Source organism: Trachemys scripta, chromosome 6, assembly GCF_013100865.1.
Source record: "Trachemys scripta elegans isolate TJP31775 chromosome 6, CAS_Tse_1.0, whole genome shotgun sequence".
NCBI classification, from domain to species: Eukaryota; Metazoa; Chordata; order Testudines; family Emydidae; genus Trachemys; species Trachemys scripta.
The window spans coordinates 117,180,075-117,198,335 of NC_048303.1; the positions used below are offsets into that span (position 1 = coordinate 117,180,075).

At 49.1% G+C, this 18,261-nt stretch overlaps 1 protein-coding gene across 1 annotated transcript; it reads right to left on the reverse strand.

The window, feature by feature from the left end:
- Window positions 1-10,311: 10,311 nt before the first annotated feature.
- On the reverse strand, window positions 10,312-13,283 carry MRPL50 (mitochondrial ribosomal protein L50). The gene is made up of 2 exons (XM_034773016.1): window positions 13,139-13,283; window positions 10,312-11,798 (listed from the first exon to the last, which is right to left on the reverse strand). Exons 1-2 carry the CDS (start codon window positions 13,222-13,224, stop codon window positions 11,408-11,410), a joined length of 477 nt encoding a protein of 158 aa, XP_034628907.1. The 5' UTR covers window positions 13,225-13,283; the 3' UTR covers window positions 10,312-11,407.
- Window positions 13,284-18,261: the final 4,978 nt, after the last annotated feature.

The window sequence follows — 18,261 nt, forward strand, 5'->3', positions numbered from 1 at the left end:
ATCACCTTCCATGAAGAAGAAAGGGACAAGATCCTTTCGACGGTCACGGAACATGGAAACCCTAACATCACCTGCCAGGAGATTCCACTGCTGTAGTCTGGAGCCCAACAGCTCTGCCTTACTCTTGGGTAGTTCCAAATCCCTGACAAGGTCATTCAGTTCACCTTGTGTTATGAGGTTTGGTTCAGAGGAGGAGGATGGGAGAAAATGTGGGTCCTGTGACATTGATGGTTCAGGACCAGAAGTTTCATCCTCTTCCTCTTCCTCGTCTGACTCAAGTGAGAATGATTCTGGTGCATCAGGAACCGGCAGTCCTTCTCCGTGGGTACTGGGCGTATAGCTGATGGAATGTTTGGATAATGCACAGTCCACTTTTTCTTCTTTGACACACCTTTCCCAACTGGAGGCACCATGCAGAAGTAACAATTGCTGGGATGATCTGTTGGATCTCTCCAAATCATTGGCACTGCAAAAGGCATAGATTTCCTTTTCCTGTTCAACCACTGGCGAAGATTTGTTGCACAAGTGTTGCAGCATGTGTGTGGGGCCCATCTCTTGTCCTGATCTCCAATTTTGCAGCCAAAATAAAGGTGATAGGCTTTCTTAACCATAGTGGTTATACTGTGCTTTTGTGATGTAAAAGTCACTTCACCACAAACATAGCAGAAGTTATCTGCACTGTTCACACAAGTACGAGGCATCTCTGCTCACTTTGGCTAAACAGAAATGTGTCCCTTTGCAAAATCAAACACTGACAAATAAGAGAGCAGGACAGTGTATGATTTCTAGAGCTGATATAGGGCAATTTGCCCAGCAGAGTGATGTAAGCTTCGTTATGATTGCATCATCCATGACTTCTAGGAATAACATGATGCAATTCCTATCATGTATGACGCAATACCAGCTTCAGATTGCATCATTCATTGTTTTGCCTAAAAAGCAAGTACTGTCGAAACCCAGTCATAGATTTATTCATAGATCCAATCAAAGATGTATTTTAGTCATTTCTGGTTTAAATTGAGATCCCTTCCCTTTATAACTCACTTATCCTCCGCCATTCCCAAGTCAAGGGTCGTATATACTGACCCACTAGCATATCTTGAAAACTAGAGCCAATCAACAATTTTAAGCATCATTTTCGTTCTCAGTGACCCAGAATTAGTAAAGTTTGACTACATTTATTTCAGAAGCATTTTGGCTGTAGAGCAGTGTTATTTAAAGAAGCCAGTGATTTCTCTGCAGGGGTCCAGCTATTTTGGTGAGTTTGTATCCGAGCGTTGATGTAATTAGCTGAACTGAGAAACGCTACGCAGCCAACAGGGAAAAGGAGAAATCTCACACAGGCCTTGGCTACACTTGCGAGTTACAGCACTGTAAAGGCTCCCCCAGCGCTGTAACTCACTCCCCGTCCACATTGGCAAGGCATTTGCAGCGCTGTATCTCCGTGATTGCAGCGCTGCATGTACTCCACCTCTCCGAGAGGAATAGTGAGTATTGCGCTGCCGCTGCAGCGCTGCGGCGCCAGTGTGGCCGCCCAATGCGCTGTGAATGGCCTCCAGAATTATTCAGCAGTATCCCACAATGCCTGTTCTAGCCACTCTGGTCATCAGTTCAAACTCTACTGCCCTGGCCTCAGGTAACCAATCATGTGACCCACCCTTTACATTCCCTGGGAATTTTAAAAATCCCCTTCCTCTTTGCTCAGCCCGGCATGGCATGGAGTGCTATCAGCGAATCTTTCCAGGTGACCGTGCCTCCACGCGCCAAGCGAGCCCCAGCATGGAGCAATGGCGAGTTGCTGGACCTCATCAGTGTTTGGGGGGAGGAAGCTGTCCAGTCCCAGCTGCGCTCCAGCCGTAGGAATTACGATACCTTCGGGAAGGTATCAAAGGACATGATGGAAAGGGGCCATGACCGGGACGCCCTGCCGTGCAGGATTAAAGTGAAGGAGCTGCGGAGTGCCTACCGGAAAGCCTGCGACGCAAACGGCCACTCGGGTGCTCCCCCCGTGACCTGCCGATTCTACAAAGAGCTGGATGCAATACTTGGGGTTAATCCCACCTCCACTCCGAGCACCACCATGGACACTTCAGAGCCGGTGTGGGGAGGGGGGAGGAGGAGGAAAACGGGAGTGATGGTGGTGGGCTAGATGGAGACACCCCGGAATCCCTGGAGCCAGGCAGCCAGGAGCTCTTCTCGAGCCAGGAGGAAGGTAGCCAGTCGCAGTGGCCGGTACTTGGTGGAGGACAAACAGAAGAGCAGGTTACCAGTAAGCGGTTTTTTTTTCGGGAAGGATTTTTTTCGGTGCGGGCTCTTTGGGAGAGGAGGGTTAGGCATGCAGGCCTAGATGCGGAATAGTGCATTGATGTGGTTTATCACATTGCGGTAATTGGCCTCGGTATGTCTCATCCAGAACATGTGCAATGCGCTTGCGCAGGTTTATCGGGTGAGCCACCGTGGTCCTTGTCCCAGCCAGGCTAACGTGTCCATGCCACTGTGCCGCGAGGGGCAGGGGGACCATTGCTGCACACAGGCAAGCTGCATATGGGCCAGGGCGGAAGCCGCATTGCAGTAGAAGACCCTCCCTTGCTTCCCAGGTCACCCTCAGCAGCGAGATATCGTCCAGGACGAACTCCTGTGGAAAATGTTGGGACAGTGTTCAGTGTAGGTGCCCCTGAAGCTGTTGGCTCTCCCCAAGGCACAGAAACCCAGAGGACAGTGCAGCCCTGAAACAATCAGTCCCCCTTACTCATCATTTTGAGGCTCCCGTGGGATATGTGTGCTCTGTTTCGGACGGGAAAATTATGCTATTGTGAAGAACCCGTGTGTTTTCTACTCCTTAAGTACGGGGGGAATCATTACTCTGTCTGGTATAAACAATGCTGCCTCTGTTACATTTTGCCTATACAGCTGCATCAACCTTGAGATCTTAGCCGTCCCTCTTATCGCCTGCTCAGAGACTGCAAAGACTCAGGAAGAGACCACAAAAAAGCAAAGAAGACATGCTGCAAGAAGTGATGCGGCAATCTATTAAAGAGAATGAGAAAGCACAGGACTGGAGGGAGAGAGAAAGCAGGATCCGGCAGGAAAACGCAGTGCACCGGCGACAAAGCACCGCGCACCGGCAGCAAAACACTGATAGGCTCATAAGCATCCTAGAGCGCCAAGCAGATGCTATCCAGGAGCTGGTAGCCATGCAGAAAGAGGAGCAGTAACGCAAACGCCACCCCCTCCCCCACAGCCCTTGTCTCAAAACTCTTTCCATTGTGCCCCACTGTCACCTGCAACCCACTTTCCCCAACTTCCTTGTTCTTCACGCCACCCGCTGCCTTCACCACCCAGCCCTGAAAACCACAACCCTTACCCTCTCCACTCAACTCCCATCACCGTGCAGTATAGCTGTCCTGAAGTTCAGCACTCACTGCACAGCACACCAGACAGGACATGCGCGAATCTGTGATTGTACTGTTCCCCACTCCACCTCCTTGTTTCTTTTCAATAATTTTTTTTTTCTTTTCAATAAATGGATTATTTGGCTTTGAATACATTCTTTATTATTGCATAAAGTAAAAGACTCCTGAGCCCATAACTAGGCACTGCAAGTCTGCTTGTCTGCTTAACAGACACTGATTCCTAAAAATTGGAACTACTGCACTTCACTCCCGTGCAGGGCACCAGATATCACTGCTGCTTTTCAGCCTCAGATTGCTCCCTCAAGGCATCCCTAATCCTTGCAGCCCCGCGCTGGGCCCCTGTAATAGTCCTGCTCTCTGGCTGTGCAAATTCAGCCTCCAGGTGTTGAACCTCGGAGGTCCATGCCTGAGTGAAGCTTTCACCCTTCCCTTCACAAATATTATGGAGGGCACAGCACGCGGATATAAGCGCGGGGATGCTGTTTTCGGCCAAGTCCAGCTTCCCGTACAGAGAGCGCCAGCGGCCCTTTAAACGGCCAAAGGCACACTCCACAGTCATTCAGGACCAGCTCAGCCTGTAGTTGAACCGTTCCTTGCTGCTGTCAAGGTTCCCTGTGTAGGGTTTCATAAGCCACGGCATTAACTGGTAAGCAGGATCTCCAAGGATCACAACGGGCATTTCAACTTCCCCTACCGTGATCTTCCGCTCTGGGAAAAAAGTCCCGGCCTGCATCTTCCTGAACANNNNCGCTCTGACCGCCCTGACAGTCAGAAGCGCGGCGCGCAGGGCAGTGAGGTCGCCCCCCCCCCCCCCCCACGCGTCTCCCTCTCCCGCTCCTCCTGCCTGGCGTCCAGCGTCTCTTCCGGGGCTGCTGAGGCGGGAAGCGCTGGGCACGAGGCAGAGCCGGTATGTCCGAGTGAGGGGAGAGGCACCCGGCCTGGGCTTGAGCCGCAGCTCACGGGGGATGGGGTCAGGGGGGTGTCTGGCTCAGAGGGGCTGGGGTCAGAGCTAGGGGTCAGGGCTGGAGGGGGCTGGGGTCAGGGGGTGTCAGGCTCAGAGGGGCTGGCGGTCAGGGGGGGTGTCCGGCTCAGAGGGGCTGGACTCAGAGCTGGGGGTCAGGGCTGCTGGGGGATGGGGTCGAGGGGTGCTTAGCTCAGAGGGGCTGGGCTCGGAGCTAGGGGTCAGGGCTGGGGGGGGCTGGGAGGGGACGGGGTTCGGCGAGGCTGGGTGGCGCTGGGGGGGGGGAGAGGGAGAGGGAGGGGGGCCTGTTTCAGCACGGCCGGGGGGTTTCGGCCCTCAGCTATTTTCTTTGGAGTAATATGGCCCTCGCCGCTTTACGAGATGTGCAGGCCTGATTTTGCCTATACAGCTGCATCAACCTTGAGACCTCAGCCGTCCCTCTTATCGCCTGCTGAGAGACTGCAAAGACTCAGGAAGAGACTGCGAAAAAGCAAAGAAGACATGCTGCAAGAAGTGATGCGGCAATCTATTAAAGAGAATGAGAAAACACAGAACTGGAGGGAGAGAGAAAGCAGGATCCACCAGGAAAACGCAGCGCACCGGCGGCAAAGCACCGCGCACCGTCAGCAAAGCACTGATAGGCTCATAAGCATCGTGGAGCGCCAAGCAGACGCTATCCAGGAGCTGGTAGCCATGCAGAAAGAGAAGCAGTACCGCAAACGCAAATGCCACCCCCACCTACAGCCCTTGTCCCAAAACTCTTTCCGTTGTGCCTCACTTTCCAACCCACTTTCCCCAACTTCCGTGTTCTTCACACCACCCCCTGCCTCCAACACCAGTATCTTCACCACCGAGCCCTGAAAATCACGACCCTTACCCTCTGCACTCAACCCCAATCACCATGCAGTATAGCTGTCCTGAAGTGCAGCACTCACTGTACAGCACACCAGACAGGACATGCGCGAATCTGTGATTGTACTGTTCCCCACTCCACCCCCTTGTTTCTTTTCAATAAATGGATTCTTTGGCTTTGAATACATTCTTTATTATTGCATAAAGTAAAAGACTCCTTAGCCCAGGAAATAAACAGGCACTGCAAGTCTGCTTGTCTGCTTAACAGACACTGATTCCTAAAGATTGGAACTACTGCACTTCACTCCCATGCAGGACACCAGATATCACTGCTGGTTTTCAGCCTCAAATTGCTCCGTCAAGGCATCCCTAATCCTTGCAGCCGCGTGCTGGGCTCCTGTAATACCCCTGCTCTCTTGCTGTGCAAATTCAGCCTCCAGGTGTTGAACCTCGGAGGTCCATGCCTGAGTGAAGCTTTCACCCTTCCCTTCATAAATATTATGGAGGGCATGGCACGCGGATATAACCGCGGGGATGCTGTTTTCGGCCAAGTCCAGCTTCCCATACAGAGATCACCAGCGGCCCTTTAAACTACGAAAGGCACACTCCACAGTCATTCGGCACCGGCTCAGCCTGTAGTTGAACCATTCCTTGCTGCTGTCAAGGCTCCCTATGTAGGGTTTCATGAGCCACAGCATTAACGGGTAAGCAGGATCTCCAAGGATCACAATGGGCATTTCAACTTCCCCTACCGTGATCTTCTGCTCTGGGAAAAAAAGTCCCAGCCTGCATCTTTCTGAACAACCATGCACCTTTCCGGGCCAGCCTGTGTTAATGTCAATGAAACGCCCACGGTGATCCACAAGCGCCTGGAGAACCATAGAGAAATACCCCTTCCGATTAACGTACTCGGATCCTAAGTGGGGTGGTGCCAGAATAGGAATGTGCGTCCCATCTATCGCCCCTCCACAGTTAGGCAACCCCATTTGTGCAAAGCCATCCACTATTTCCTGCACGTTACCCAGAGTCACGGTTCTTCTGAGTAGGATGCGATTAATGGCCTTGCAAACTTGCATCAACGCGATTCCAACGGTTGACTTTCCCACTCCAAACTGTTTTGCGACCGACCGGTAGCTGTCTGGAGTTGCCAGCTTCCAGATTGCAATAGCCACCCGCTTCTCCACTGGCAGGGCAGCTCTCAGTCTCGTGTCCTTACGCCGCAGGGTGGGGGCAAGCTCCTCACACAGTCCCATGAAAGTGGCTTTTCTCATCCGAAAGTTCTGCAGCCACTGCTCGTCATCCCGGACTTCCATGACTATGGGATCCCACCACTCGGTGCTTGTTTCCCGAACCCAAAAGCGGCGTTCCACGGTGTTGAGCATGTCTGTGAATGCCACAAGCAATTTCGTGTCGTACGCGTTACGCGGCTCGATAGCATCATCGGACTCCTCACCCTCACTGTCACTTTGGATCTTAAGGAATAGTTCGACAGCCAAACGTGATGTGCTGGCGAGACTTGTCAGCATACGCCTCAGCAGTTCGAACTCTATTTCCCGCAGACAGATCGCGCTGCACAGAAACCGTTGAAAGATGGCACCAAAGGTGGACGGAAACAAAGGGATTTCTGGGATGCGAAGCGATGCATCACGGGGCATTGGGACAGGACCCAGAATCCCCCGCACCCATGCCCCCTTCCCACAACCCATGGCGCCAGAATGGGAAAAGGTGCTCTGTGGGATAGCTGCCCACAATGCTCTGCTCGCAATAGCGCTGCAGTTGCCGCAAATGTGGCCACGACAGTGCGCTGGGCAGCTGTCAGTGTGGACAGACTGCAGCGCTTTCCCTACTCAACTGCACGAAATCAGGTTTAACTCATAGTGCTGTACATCTGCAAGTGCAGCCAATGCCACAGAGGCTTACTTCTCTGGAATCCTTTGTGGCTCCCTGTTGCTGTCAGACATGGAAAAATGCCTGTAAATGTCACCTGATGGACAACTCACAACTGCATCAGCAGCACCAGCAAAACTCAAGAAGTATGAGACATGAGGCAGTGTGTGAAGTTTCTCTTCTTTCCTTTGGCCAGTACAGTGGAACAGGCTGAAAGTAAAGTGTGTGAGGGTTTTTTTTAAAAGTATGTACACCAAAAATCTCTTCACTTGGTTTTACTCTAACCAAAGGTTACCCTTTATCCCCCCATGCTGTCTTCAGTTCTCCCGGTACCCACAGTTGAAAAGGCTTTTAATTTTTCCTCCCTCACAGCTTCAGGGGGACACAATGACCCTTTTCCCTACCCTGAACACTCTTTGCTCTTCAGAACAGAGACGAGGGAGGGGCTAATCATTCTGCAGGCCAGCTTTTAACACCTATCAAAAGCCTTCTGGACACATTTTAAAATAAATATATATTTTTATTTAATTACAGCAACTGCGAGGAGAGCTCTTGTGGCTTCAGATGTGTTGGCCTGCATCTTAACGAGTCTTCAGAGAGCTTTTCTATTGTGTTAAAAACTAGCGTAACTGAGCTAACTTGATTGAAACATGCCCTCTTTTGGGCCAGTCAAGATAGTGGCACCTTTTTTTATGTGTTTGCTCTGCAGTGATGCTGCCCCAGGAGCTCGTAGCTCCGCCGCCCGGAGCATTACGCCAGCAGTGGGGCGGGCTGAGGCTGCGGGGGAGTGGGAACAGCTGCGGAGGGGCCGGAAGCTAACCTCCCAGGCCAGGAGCTCAGGGGCCAGGCAGGAGGGTCCCGCGGGCTATAGTTTGCTCACCTCTGTTATAGATGCATAGTTTATCATGTACTTTAATCTCCTTGAAATTAGGGCATTTCATAAAAATATGAGAAACCCTATGGGATTTGGTCATTCTCCATTCCAATACTTTTTTCAAGGTACTTGCAACCTTGACTCACGAGGAACCACTAATAAGATTCCAGTATTTAGAACAGCTTTATTACAGAGGCATAATGTAAATCTAATAGGCAGCAGGTTTAAAACAAACAAAAGGAAGTATTTTTTCACACAGCGCACAGTCAACCTGTGGAATTCCTTGCCAGAGGATGTTGTGAAGGCCAAGACTATAACAGGGTTCAAAAAAGAACTAGATAAGGTCATGGACGATAGGTCTATCAAGGCTATTAGTCAGGATGGGCAAGGGATGGTGTCCTTAGCCTGTTTGCCAGAAGCTGGGAATGGGCAAGAGGAGATGAGTCACTTGATGATTACCTGTTCTGTTCATTCCCTCTGGGGCACCTGGCATTGGCCACTGGCAGAAGGCAGAATACTGGGCTAGATGAACCTTTGGTCTGACCTCGTATGGCCGTTCTTATGTAAATTGTTTAGTAACACTCACCACATTCTGTGTTTTAAATGCTGCTAGTGCAGTAGGCTGTATATAGCTAAGCCTGTAGTTAGTAAACACAGTTATTAAGGACCCAACAATGCCTTTGTGGTTTCTTCATCTTATTGGAGCTGTAGGACTTATTCTGAGGGAGTTCTATGGCCTGTGTTATATAGGAGTCAGAGTAGATGATCACAATGCTCCCTTCCGGCCTTGGACTCTATGAATCAGCCCACAACCATTTCCTGCCTCCCACAAATTATGGGCAGATTTATTTATTTTGGGTTTGCTACATGCCCTCTATTTACACGCCCTATGCTATGTGCTGATATGAAGGGTATTTGCATTACTAATGAAGATCTTTCATAGTTTATATGAGGATACTTTAGTTGGGGTTGGTCCTGCTTTGAGCAGGGGGTTGGTCTAGATGACCTCCTGGGGTCTCTTCCAACTCTAATCTTCTATGATGCGTTTACAATTCCTAACTTGTAGTATGACATGGGTATCTCCAGAAGTGTGCTTGTGTGGAGTCAACTCTTCTAAATGTGATGCAGTGTATACCCTGTCCTGGCTCAGAAAGGGTTAATGTGGACCTGAGTGTCACCTGGAAGTGGGCCAGGCCTAATTAATGATGAAGCCTAGCTGGGGAGGAGCTATAAACAGAGGAAGTTTGGAACAGAAGGGGCTATAGGGAGAAACTCTGCAATCATTTTCTTGGCAGTAGACAGTGAAGAGGCCTAGAGGGAAAGAGAAGGTTCTTTCACAGTGAGAAGAAAGCCCAGGGAAAGGCTTTGTAGGAAGGGTAGTAGCAATAATTCTGGTGGAGTGAACCTTGACTGCATGCCCTAGGGTCCCTGGATTAGAACCTAGTGTAGAAAGCAGGCCTGGGTTCACCTGATAAGGTGGTGTTAAGCCTCTAAGGTGATATGGACTACTAGATACCCTGAGAAAAGAGTGAATGGACTACTGGGCCCTGAATTGATGGTGGCAGACTGGCTGGAAGGATCAATCATTTATTTGTTAGACTTCCTATTACCCTGGAAGGGGCAGGACTAAATGTGACCTGACTAGAGAGCGGAGGTACAAGAAGAGGGAGACCAGTGCAAGGAACAGAGTGATTGTCAGCATAAGGTGCTAGAGGAGAGCCTGCTATGCCATGCCCAGTCACAAAGGGATGCACCTATGGTGAGTTAACTTTTCTACATACCTCTCCCAGCCCACCCACATACATAGCTACCAGAAGTAGCATTGTTTCTACTAAAGTGTCGTCCTAAACAATTAAAAGAATCACCATGCGGCAAAGCTGGAACTCCTCTGGACTGGGAAGGGAAGATGCACTTGGGAGTATGAGTTCCCTAGTAAATTTTTGGGAATTGTGATAAAGTAATAACTATGAAATGTGTTGATTAAAGCAACAAATTTGTAACTGGAATCCGCAATTGAAAGTGGAAGCTCCCCACTGTACTCCAAAACTTATGACATAATGTATATGTTTTGCACTCATAAGGGAAAAAAAAGTCCTAGAACAGGAGAATCCAAGCTGTTCTATGCCTGCTCCACAATGCTGCATTATCTGTTAATACATAATTCCTGTAAATGCCTCCTACCCAAAGGGATCCACCCAGGTTTACCATGTGTGATGGTGTAGATACATTCATCCTCCCCCACACCCATGCTCACACATACCCACAGATGACCACCCTTGCACTTAAACTTGTCTGTGAAAGACCGAAGTCACACACAATACCAGTACATTTCCACACCTTGTCATTTATTTTACATTTCCTTACAAAAGGTTTCCATTTTTGTTTCATACGTCGTTGATGGGTATGTAAATCAACTCACCACCACTGTCTACCCTTGCTGACTCGAACTATTGGAGACACACTTTCACTGTGGTAAGGAAAACTTCTGAAGAGAGAGAACTGTAATAAACAACTGCTGAAAGGACCAGAACTCAGTTTCCTAGCATATGGTGGGGGTCCTTAACTAGGAAATGTAATAGCTATACTGAATCATGGTGATACCTGAAAATGTTAACTTAAGACAATGGTTGTTTTGAGTTAGCCTAGAGCTCATTGTCTAAAAGCAACCAGTTGTGTGTTTTGGTACATCCACACAGCAGTTTCTTCAAGAGCAGCCAATTTGTAATCTAAACACCCTACACCTAATGGATTTGAGGACACTGCATCTGGAATTGCTTTGATTGTGCTATTGCTGATAGGACCTACATTTCCACCCCATCCAGAGAAGGCTGACTGTTACAAGATACACTGGAGAAAGGGAAAGGGTGACTTTTTCCCCACCCCTCCTCCACAATCTGTTAGCTCCAGCAGACATGAATAAGTCTGACAAATTCCCTCAATATCCGCCTCTCTACATTATGTATATGGCAAGGTCACTAAACTCCATTATGCAATACCGATTCCAGTAACGAAGTTTACAGTGATGCAAGGATCAGTGCCCTTTGTCTATCCTCAACCTCTATTACTCGTAGGGTATGTCAACACAGCAAAAGAGTCTGAGCCTTCTACTATAAGCCTGAGTCAGTTGACCCAGTCTCTGAAACTATCTGCTAGTTTGTTTTTTGCAGTGTTGCTGTACCCTTAAATAAGGAGCATGGCCTGGAATAGAGGGGATACAAATGTTGTTCTCTTTACTGACCAGCTGTCACTGTTGCATCATAACAAAAGCTTTTTTTTTTTTTTTTGAAGCAGTAAGCCGTGTCCTTGAAATCTGAAGACATTTAAATGAACTCCCAACGGAGTATATGATGTGTAGACCATCACCATGATGAATGTCGCCTAGACATCATCCCAGAAGTCCTCCCTCTTCTCTGGCATGACTCAGTGTTCCCACATAATCTTTAAGTTTGAAGGCAGCTCTGCAGTGCATAGCTCATCAAATTTTGAGGCATCTTTGACCTGCGTGCTGTAGAAAGTTAAGACATCCCCAGCAGTGCACATTTGGTGGAGTCGTGAATTGGGGACCGCATGGCCTAGTTCTGCAGCCAGTTGCGCCAGCAGGCGATACTTTAACTTGCTTTCTTTTAGTGAGGCCTTTTGCCAGTCCTCAGAGAGTGAGGGTCCAAAGATTTCCCTGACATGAGACTCAAGACGACTCTGGAGATCCTCTGGGGGAAGGTACTTCCTACTGCGTGGTGGGGGACATACCAGGATGGGTGGCTCTTTCACTAGAACAGCTGTTTCAACCACCTCTGGTTCTCTCACCTTCTTCCTGTTAATCAGAAGGAAGTATTTTAAATCTCCCAGCTGCTATTGAATTGAAGTGTCCTTTTCCATTTAGGTTAGATTCCCCTCCTCCCCCATTCACATTCATTTTTGGTTTCACTACCATAATTTGATAGCTCTTACACATGCCTGCACTGAAGACAGAGCAAGCTGTTTCCTTCGCTGATTTGCATATACTCAATACAAACATTAGCACTCTGAGCCTAGTTCCCATCTTTCTCCAGAACGCCACCTTCAATAATATTCAAAGAGCAAGTACCACTACCACAGTCAAACAGGCCAGGAAGTGCTTCACTCCTATCCTCCTGTTGCTTCATAACAGTAGTAAGTTGCACTTTCACAGCATCTTCGTGAGGCCTCAGACGGAGGTGCTCACAGTGACTGTGGGGTGCTGTGCTAGTGTAGCAGCTGTGGGGAAGCCGGACCCGGGGGGGCGGGGGAGGGGTAATACCCTACCCTTGGAGTCTATAGTTGAGGGCTTGTCTTAGGGTGACCAGCTGTCCCGATTTTATAGGAACAGTCCTAATTTTTGGGTCTTTTTCTTACATAGGCTCCTATTACCCACCACCCCGACCCGATTTTTCACAGTTGCTGTCTGGTCACCCTAGCTTGTCTACACTAGGCAGCTTTTAGCGACAAGGCTGCGTCGACACAACCTTGTCGCTAAACGTCAGTGTGCGTAAACGCGCCCTGACGGTATCGTGTTGGCACATTTGCTAACAAAATACTTCCATCCCCGCGGGCGGCGTTCGCTTTGTCGGCAGGAGGGCGCTCCTGCTGGCCAAGCCGCGGTCACGCTGCCACTTCCGTCGGCAAAACTTTTGTCCTTCACGGGGGGCGGGCTTTTTAAAGTACCCCTGAAAGACAAAAGTTTTGTCGACCGTGTCGCAGTGTAGACAGGCCCTAAGTCTACAGCACAAGCTGGGGTGGGTGGCTCCGGCGCGGGCACTGTTAGCAGGGCTAAGCCGTGCCCACTAGGTGCCCGGCGCTGTCAGGGGCAGCCGTACTCGCCCCTCCCTCCCCCCGAGGAAGCGCGCTACAGCGCGCGGCGAGCGAGCGCGAGCGCGTGCACGAGCAGGGCCAACCGCCAGCTCGCCGCGCGGACCCAGGCGGCGGGGGCGGGGCCGGGAACGGGGAAGCCGGCGCTGAAGGCTGGAACGAGGCCGGCGCGGCGGACGCTCGCACCCCGAGGGGCAGGCGGAGCACTCAGGCCGCAGCCCAGCCCCAAGCCGCCTCCCTCCCCACTCCGGGCCGGTCCCGCACCGGGCGCCTCAGCCGGGGGTGGGGCCGAGAGTAGCTCGGCCACGGAGCCTCCCTCGGGGTTACCTCAGGCCGCCCCACAATGCCCTGCGCGGCGGGACCCCCAGACTCAGCCGCCTCCAGGTACGCGCGAGCCCGCAGGAGGTCGCCATCTTGGAAACGACACCGAAAGACTGCCCGGGGCACGACGGGAGAGGTAGGATTGTTTCCGGGAGCGCGCGCGCTGCCTCATGGGAAGTGTGGTCACGGGGGTTTCCGTCACGTGGCCGCGGCGCGGCACCGCGGAGCGCTCTGGGGGATGTAGTTCGAGGCGAGAGCGAGGCTGCGGCCTCCGGCGGCTCGGGCACTGGGTGGAGCTGAGCGGGATGAGGCCCGGATGATGTGGGTAGAGTCTCCACATGGCGGCTGCCGAGGCGCTTGTTGTCATAGAAACCGGCATGTGGCCTCATCCGCGCCCCCGGGGAGCTGCTGCTGGTGGCCCAGCTGGAGGGGGAGCGGCCCCCTGGGCCTGGCAGGGCACCAGCACCCACAGCAGGGCTGGCTGCCTGGCACAGCCTGGCCATAGAGCGCACAGCCCCATAGCCGTGCCAGTGACATGCGTGTGCGCCAACAGCTACCCACGCATACATGGAGACATGCAACCCGCACACAGGTGTACGTGCATAGACGTATAAATAGCTATACACACAGCCACGTAGGCCGGGCGCTGCATCCCTGCTCCTCCGCCTACCTCCCAGCCGTGGCCAAACGGGGAGGAGCGGGAACGTGACGTGCTCTGGGAAGGAGGCAGGGCCGGGGTGGGGATTTGGGGAAGGGGTTGGAATATTGGCAGGTGGGGCGGAGGTGGGATGGGGATTTGGGGGAAGGGGCGGGGCATTATGGAAGGGGTGGAGTGGGGGCAGGGAAGAGGGGGGTTGAGCGCCTGTGGGAAGGAGGGGAAGTCAGCGCCTATGCACATCTATACACGAATAGACACACTTGTATTCCCACTGCACATGTCGAACATACCTACATGCGCACATAGACATGTAGGTGTATATCTGTGTAATGCTGACAGACCCTGGGCATCAGCAGGCGGGATCGAACCTGGGACCTCAGTGCATGAGCCTCTACCGCATGAGCTAAAAGCCAACTGGCTGCTAACTAAGGCTGTAGAGCAGACTCATTTTACCTCTCTCTCTAAGTGGTCTCGGTGCCACTAAATGAGACACAACACCAGATCCAGACAGGGCCGGATTAATTTTTTGTGGGCCCGGCACCAAACATATTTGTGGGCCCCTCTGGGGAATGAAGGGGCCAGGGGCAAAGCACAACGGACAGGGTGGATTTGATTTAAATGATGATTTAAATCTCTAATCAGGAAGACTCTATTTAATCATGGTTTCCTACGTAAAAGTGCATTCTTGTTGGTTGTTATAACCTTAATACATATTTTTCACAACACAGAGATAGATGTAGGTTTCATTTTTAGAAGGTACACACTATACATTTTTAAACAATGGTTTATTTTGAAAACTTTTCAGATGAGTTTTACAGCTATATCAGAAAATGAATGATTGTTTGGTTATTTCATTTACCAAAGGTAATTGAAGCAGATATTTATGAAGTCATTGGGAGATGAACTATCTGCAATTCAACAGGTTAATCATTAATATTTGGAGGATTTTCTTGCCATACTGTATTAGGAGGAGAACATCACCAGACAGACATTTAAATTGTTTTATTTAACTAAAACAACAACATTAAGTATTCTGGATTTTTTTCTTCAACGGCAAACATAATATTTTAACAAAAAAGCATGTTCCCTCGCTTCTCACATTTATCTCCAGACTTCTTCTCCTTATCCAGATCTGTTCCGCCCCCAGCAATCTTCTATTCATTGAACTTTTTGAAACTTTTCACTTTTAGAGAGAGGTAAGGGATTGACTCTGTGTACACAAATTTGCAGAGGGACAATAGCATTGAGGTCTGTTATTTCTCACCTCTATGTACTATTTATTTATTTAAAAACATTTTTGCTGTTAACAAGCATGTTAGCTCTAGAGACACAAAGTCACAGTTTGAGAACTGCAAAACTAAGCATCTCTGATGGTATCTTCTAGACTGACCATTCAGTCCCATTCGGTAGATAGAAAGATTAATCTAAATAATCTATACAGAAGCCTGTGGAATCCCATAAGATTGGGTCCCCAATCCATGAACTATTGGAACTCATTTACAAAACTTTTCTTAAACATTATATGAATATATTGTCTCATACTATAGAATTAGAATTTATAAACCCTATTCCATGATGAGACATAATGTATGTGTGTGTGTTACATATGCACACTCATACACATGCTATATGTGAATGTATGGATACGTACACGCACTACATACTCGCCTACACACGCACACACTGGGCCATGTGCTGGCTGCTGCCCTTTGCGGTGGTGGGAATACACCTGAAATGCCTGGTGAATGCGGGAGGGACATGGCTCATTTACCTGGGAGGGCTGCTCCTCTCACTATGGTGCAAAATGGCGCATGGCACACAGTCCACATGCTCCCATCATAGGGAAGGACCCTTGCACGGTCACTGCTGCAGTATGGATGGAGGCTTGGCAATGGGGCCCAGGAGATGTAGGAAACATAAAAGGTCTGGAGAGATCCCTGGTGAGGGGTGCAGGTTGTAGCCCAATAAGACCCCCAGTGATTTCTGAGCACTGTACTCCAGTAAAGCTATACAGGCAAACAACTCCTAGAGAACTGTGATCTCCATGAGCTACCAATGCACCTCTGAGGGTGGTAGTAGTGTTGCCAAGTCTCCTGATTTATCTATGAGTTTTGTGATTTAAAAAAAAAAATGTTTTTCATTAAGCCCAGCTCTTGATCCAGAGATATGATTATATGGGAATCTCAGTTTTCTCAGGTTTGTTTTAAAGTAAGATTCTAGCCCTCGTGAGCGTGGAGAAAAACTGGAACATGTGTCCCAGTTCACCCTAAAGACTCAAAAAGAACCCAACATGTATTTTTAAAATCTCATTATTTTTAGGCCTATCTCCTTATTGAGGTCTGACTCGTAAATTTTGAATGATTACAGTGACAATACTGAGGTGCTGTTATAGCTGCAAGTGTCAGCCATGCTTTGGTTCATGGGTATATATTTGGTGCATGTGCTCGCTCACATCATTAAATCCCTTTGTTCAGCCTACTGACTCAGCAATGCATTAGATTAACATGTCCCTACTTGGGGTACCTAGAAGAGAGCCAGCAGGCAATGAGGATAGTGCATTACACATCACCACATACTCCAGGGCTGACTCTAGCCCACCGTTCCTTCTTGGCTGGGCTGCCGAGCAGAGGAGCATCAGTTAAAACAGTTGCAGCATTCACTTTTGAGTGGCAGAGGTGTTTTTCAATCTTGGGAACACTTTGCAGAGACATTTAATATTTTAGGGGAAGAAAGGTACTGTTATATTTCACACAACCATGAGTTACATAGGGTGACTGTGACCAAAAACACCCCATAGTCACACCCTACAGACTACTGTAATAATCTTTGTACAAAATATGCCTTGTGAGGTATTATTTGAAAACTAATAATTTGCTGGTCAATAATCTTCTGGTGAAATGTGTGTAGCAGCATTATATGGGAAGTTATGAAATCCCCCTGTATAATGTTATTAGCACACATTCAAAACCACACAGTCCTGCCTAGGCAAAGGTTGTTAAACAGGTCTATCCTAAACAGAGGAATGTGTGTTTTACCTCCATTTACATATCAATAGTAAAGTGGGTCCTCAAGATAGCAGGGAGAGGAATTGACAGAAGATGAAGCAAATTTGCATTTCTGCAAACACAGGTGGGAAGAAAGATGCCTCCTGCACCACCCTACTCCATATTGCCTCCTTTACTGTTTGAATAATCTTTGCTTTGAGGGGTAATCTTCAGAAGAATCCACGTCATGGGTTCACTAGACCAGGGGTCAGCAACCTTTCAGAAGTGGTGTGCCGAGTCTTCATTTATTCACTCTAATTTAAGGTTTCACGTGCTAGTAATACATTTTAACGTTTTTAGGTCTCTTTCTATAAGTCTATAATATATAACTAAACTATTGTTGTATGTAAAGTAAATAAGGTTTTAAAAATGTTTAAGAAGCTTCATTTAAAATTAAATTAAAATGCAGAGCCCCCCAGACCGGTGGCCAGGACCCGGGCAGTGTGAGTGCCACAGAAAATCAGCCTGCGTGCCGCCTTCAGCACGCGTGCCATAGGTTGCCTACTCCTGCACTAGACTATAAAAGAAAGGAGCAGAGAACTCCAAGTAATTGCTCTCTTTCACCTAACAAAGGCATTAATAGCTTTGGGCCTTGGGGAGAGATCCTTACCAAGGAAAGGGTCAGTCGCCATCTTGCTGGAAGACTGTGTTTGAGAGAGGCGATCTTGAACAAAGCCTTGCTAGATTACGTTTTAGACTTGTGGATGTGTGTTTTCACTTTTATTTGCTTATAACCATTTCTAACTTTCTCTCTCATACTTGAATTCACTTAAAATCCTATCTTCTTTTGTTAATAAACCTGTTTTATTGTTTTTAAATCTAAACCAATCCAATGCTGTGTTTAGACTGAACTGTTCGGTGACTCCAGTTAAAGTAGCAAACTGTTGAATATTGACTATTTACAGGAGCAACAAACCTTTAATATCGGAACTGTCCAGGAAAGGGCTGGACAGTGCAGATCACCTGATTTTGGAAAATGTGGGACTGGGAGTGTGTTGGGGTCACCCTGCAAGTAGTAACCAAGGCTGGTAGAAGCCAGAGTGTGACTGGTGTGTTGCTGACAGGCTGCTGGGGTCATAGCTGCAGGACCAGGGCTGTAGCTGTATACAGACCCTCAGGGTGTGACCTGCATGGTGGTAGACTGTGAGCAGCTCAGGTTGGGAAGTACAACAGCAAAGCATTGTGAGGCATCCAGGGTTACAGGGCAGGCTGTGATACAACCCCTCACTCATCTGGATTGAACCCCAGAATGTGACAGTGACTACAAGTTTACAGAGGGTGTGCACACTGGATCAGTATCTAAGAGGCAGCAGGACCTAGTGGATAGAGTCCAGCTTGGGAACTCAGGAGACGGGGGTTCTCTTTCTGGTGTTCTGAGTAGCTTTGGACAAATCACTTAGTCTCTGTGCTTCAGTTTCCTCAGTCTG

Excerpts from the sequence above, each read along its gene's own strand:
- MRPL50 (XM_034773016.1), bottom strand. The coding sequence starts at position 13,224 with ATGGCGACCTCCTGCGGGCTCGCGCGTACCTGGAGGCGGCTGAGTCTG. Across the intron at positions 11,799-13,138 it reads GCATTGTGGGGCGGCCTGAG|GAAGAAGGTGAGAGAACCAG; the intron begins GTAACCCCGAGG and ends TCTGATTAACAG.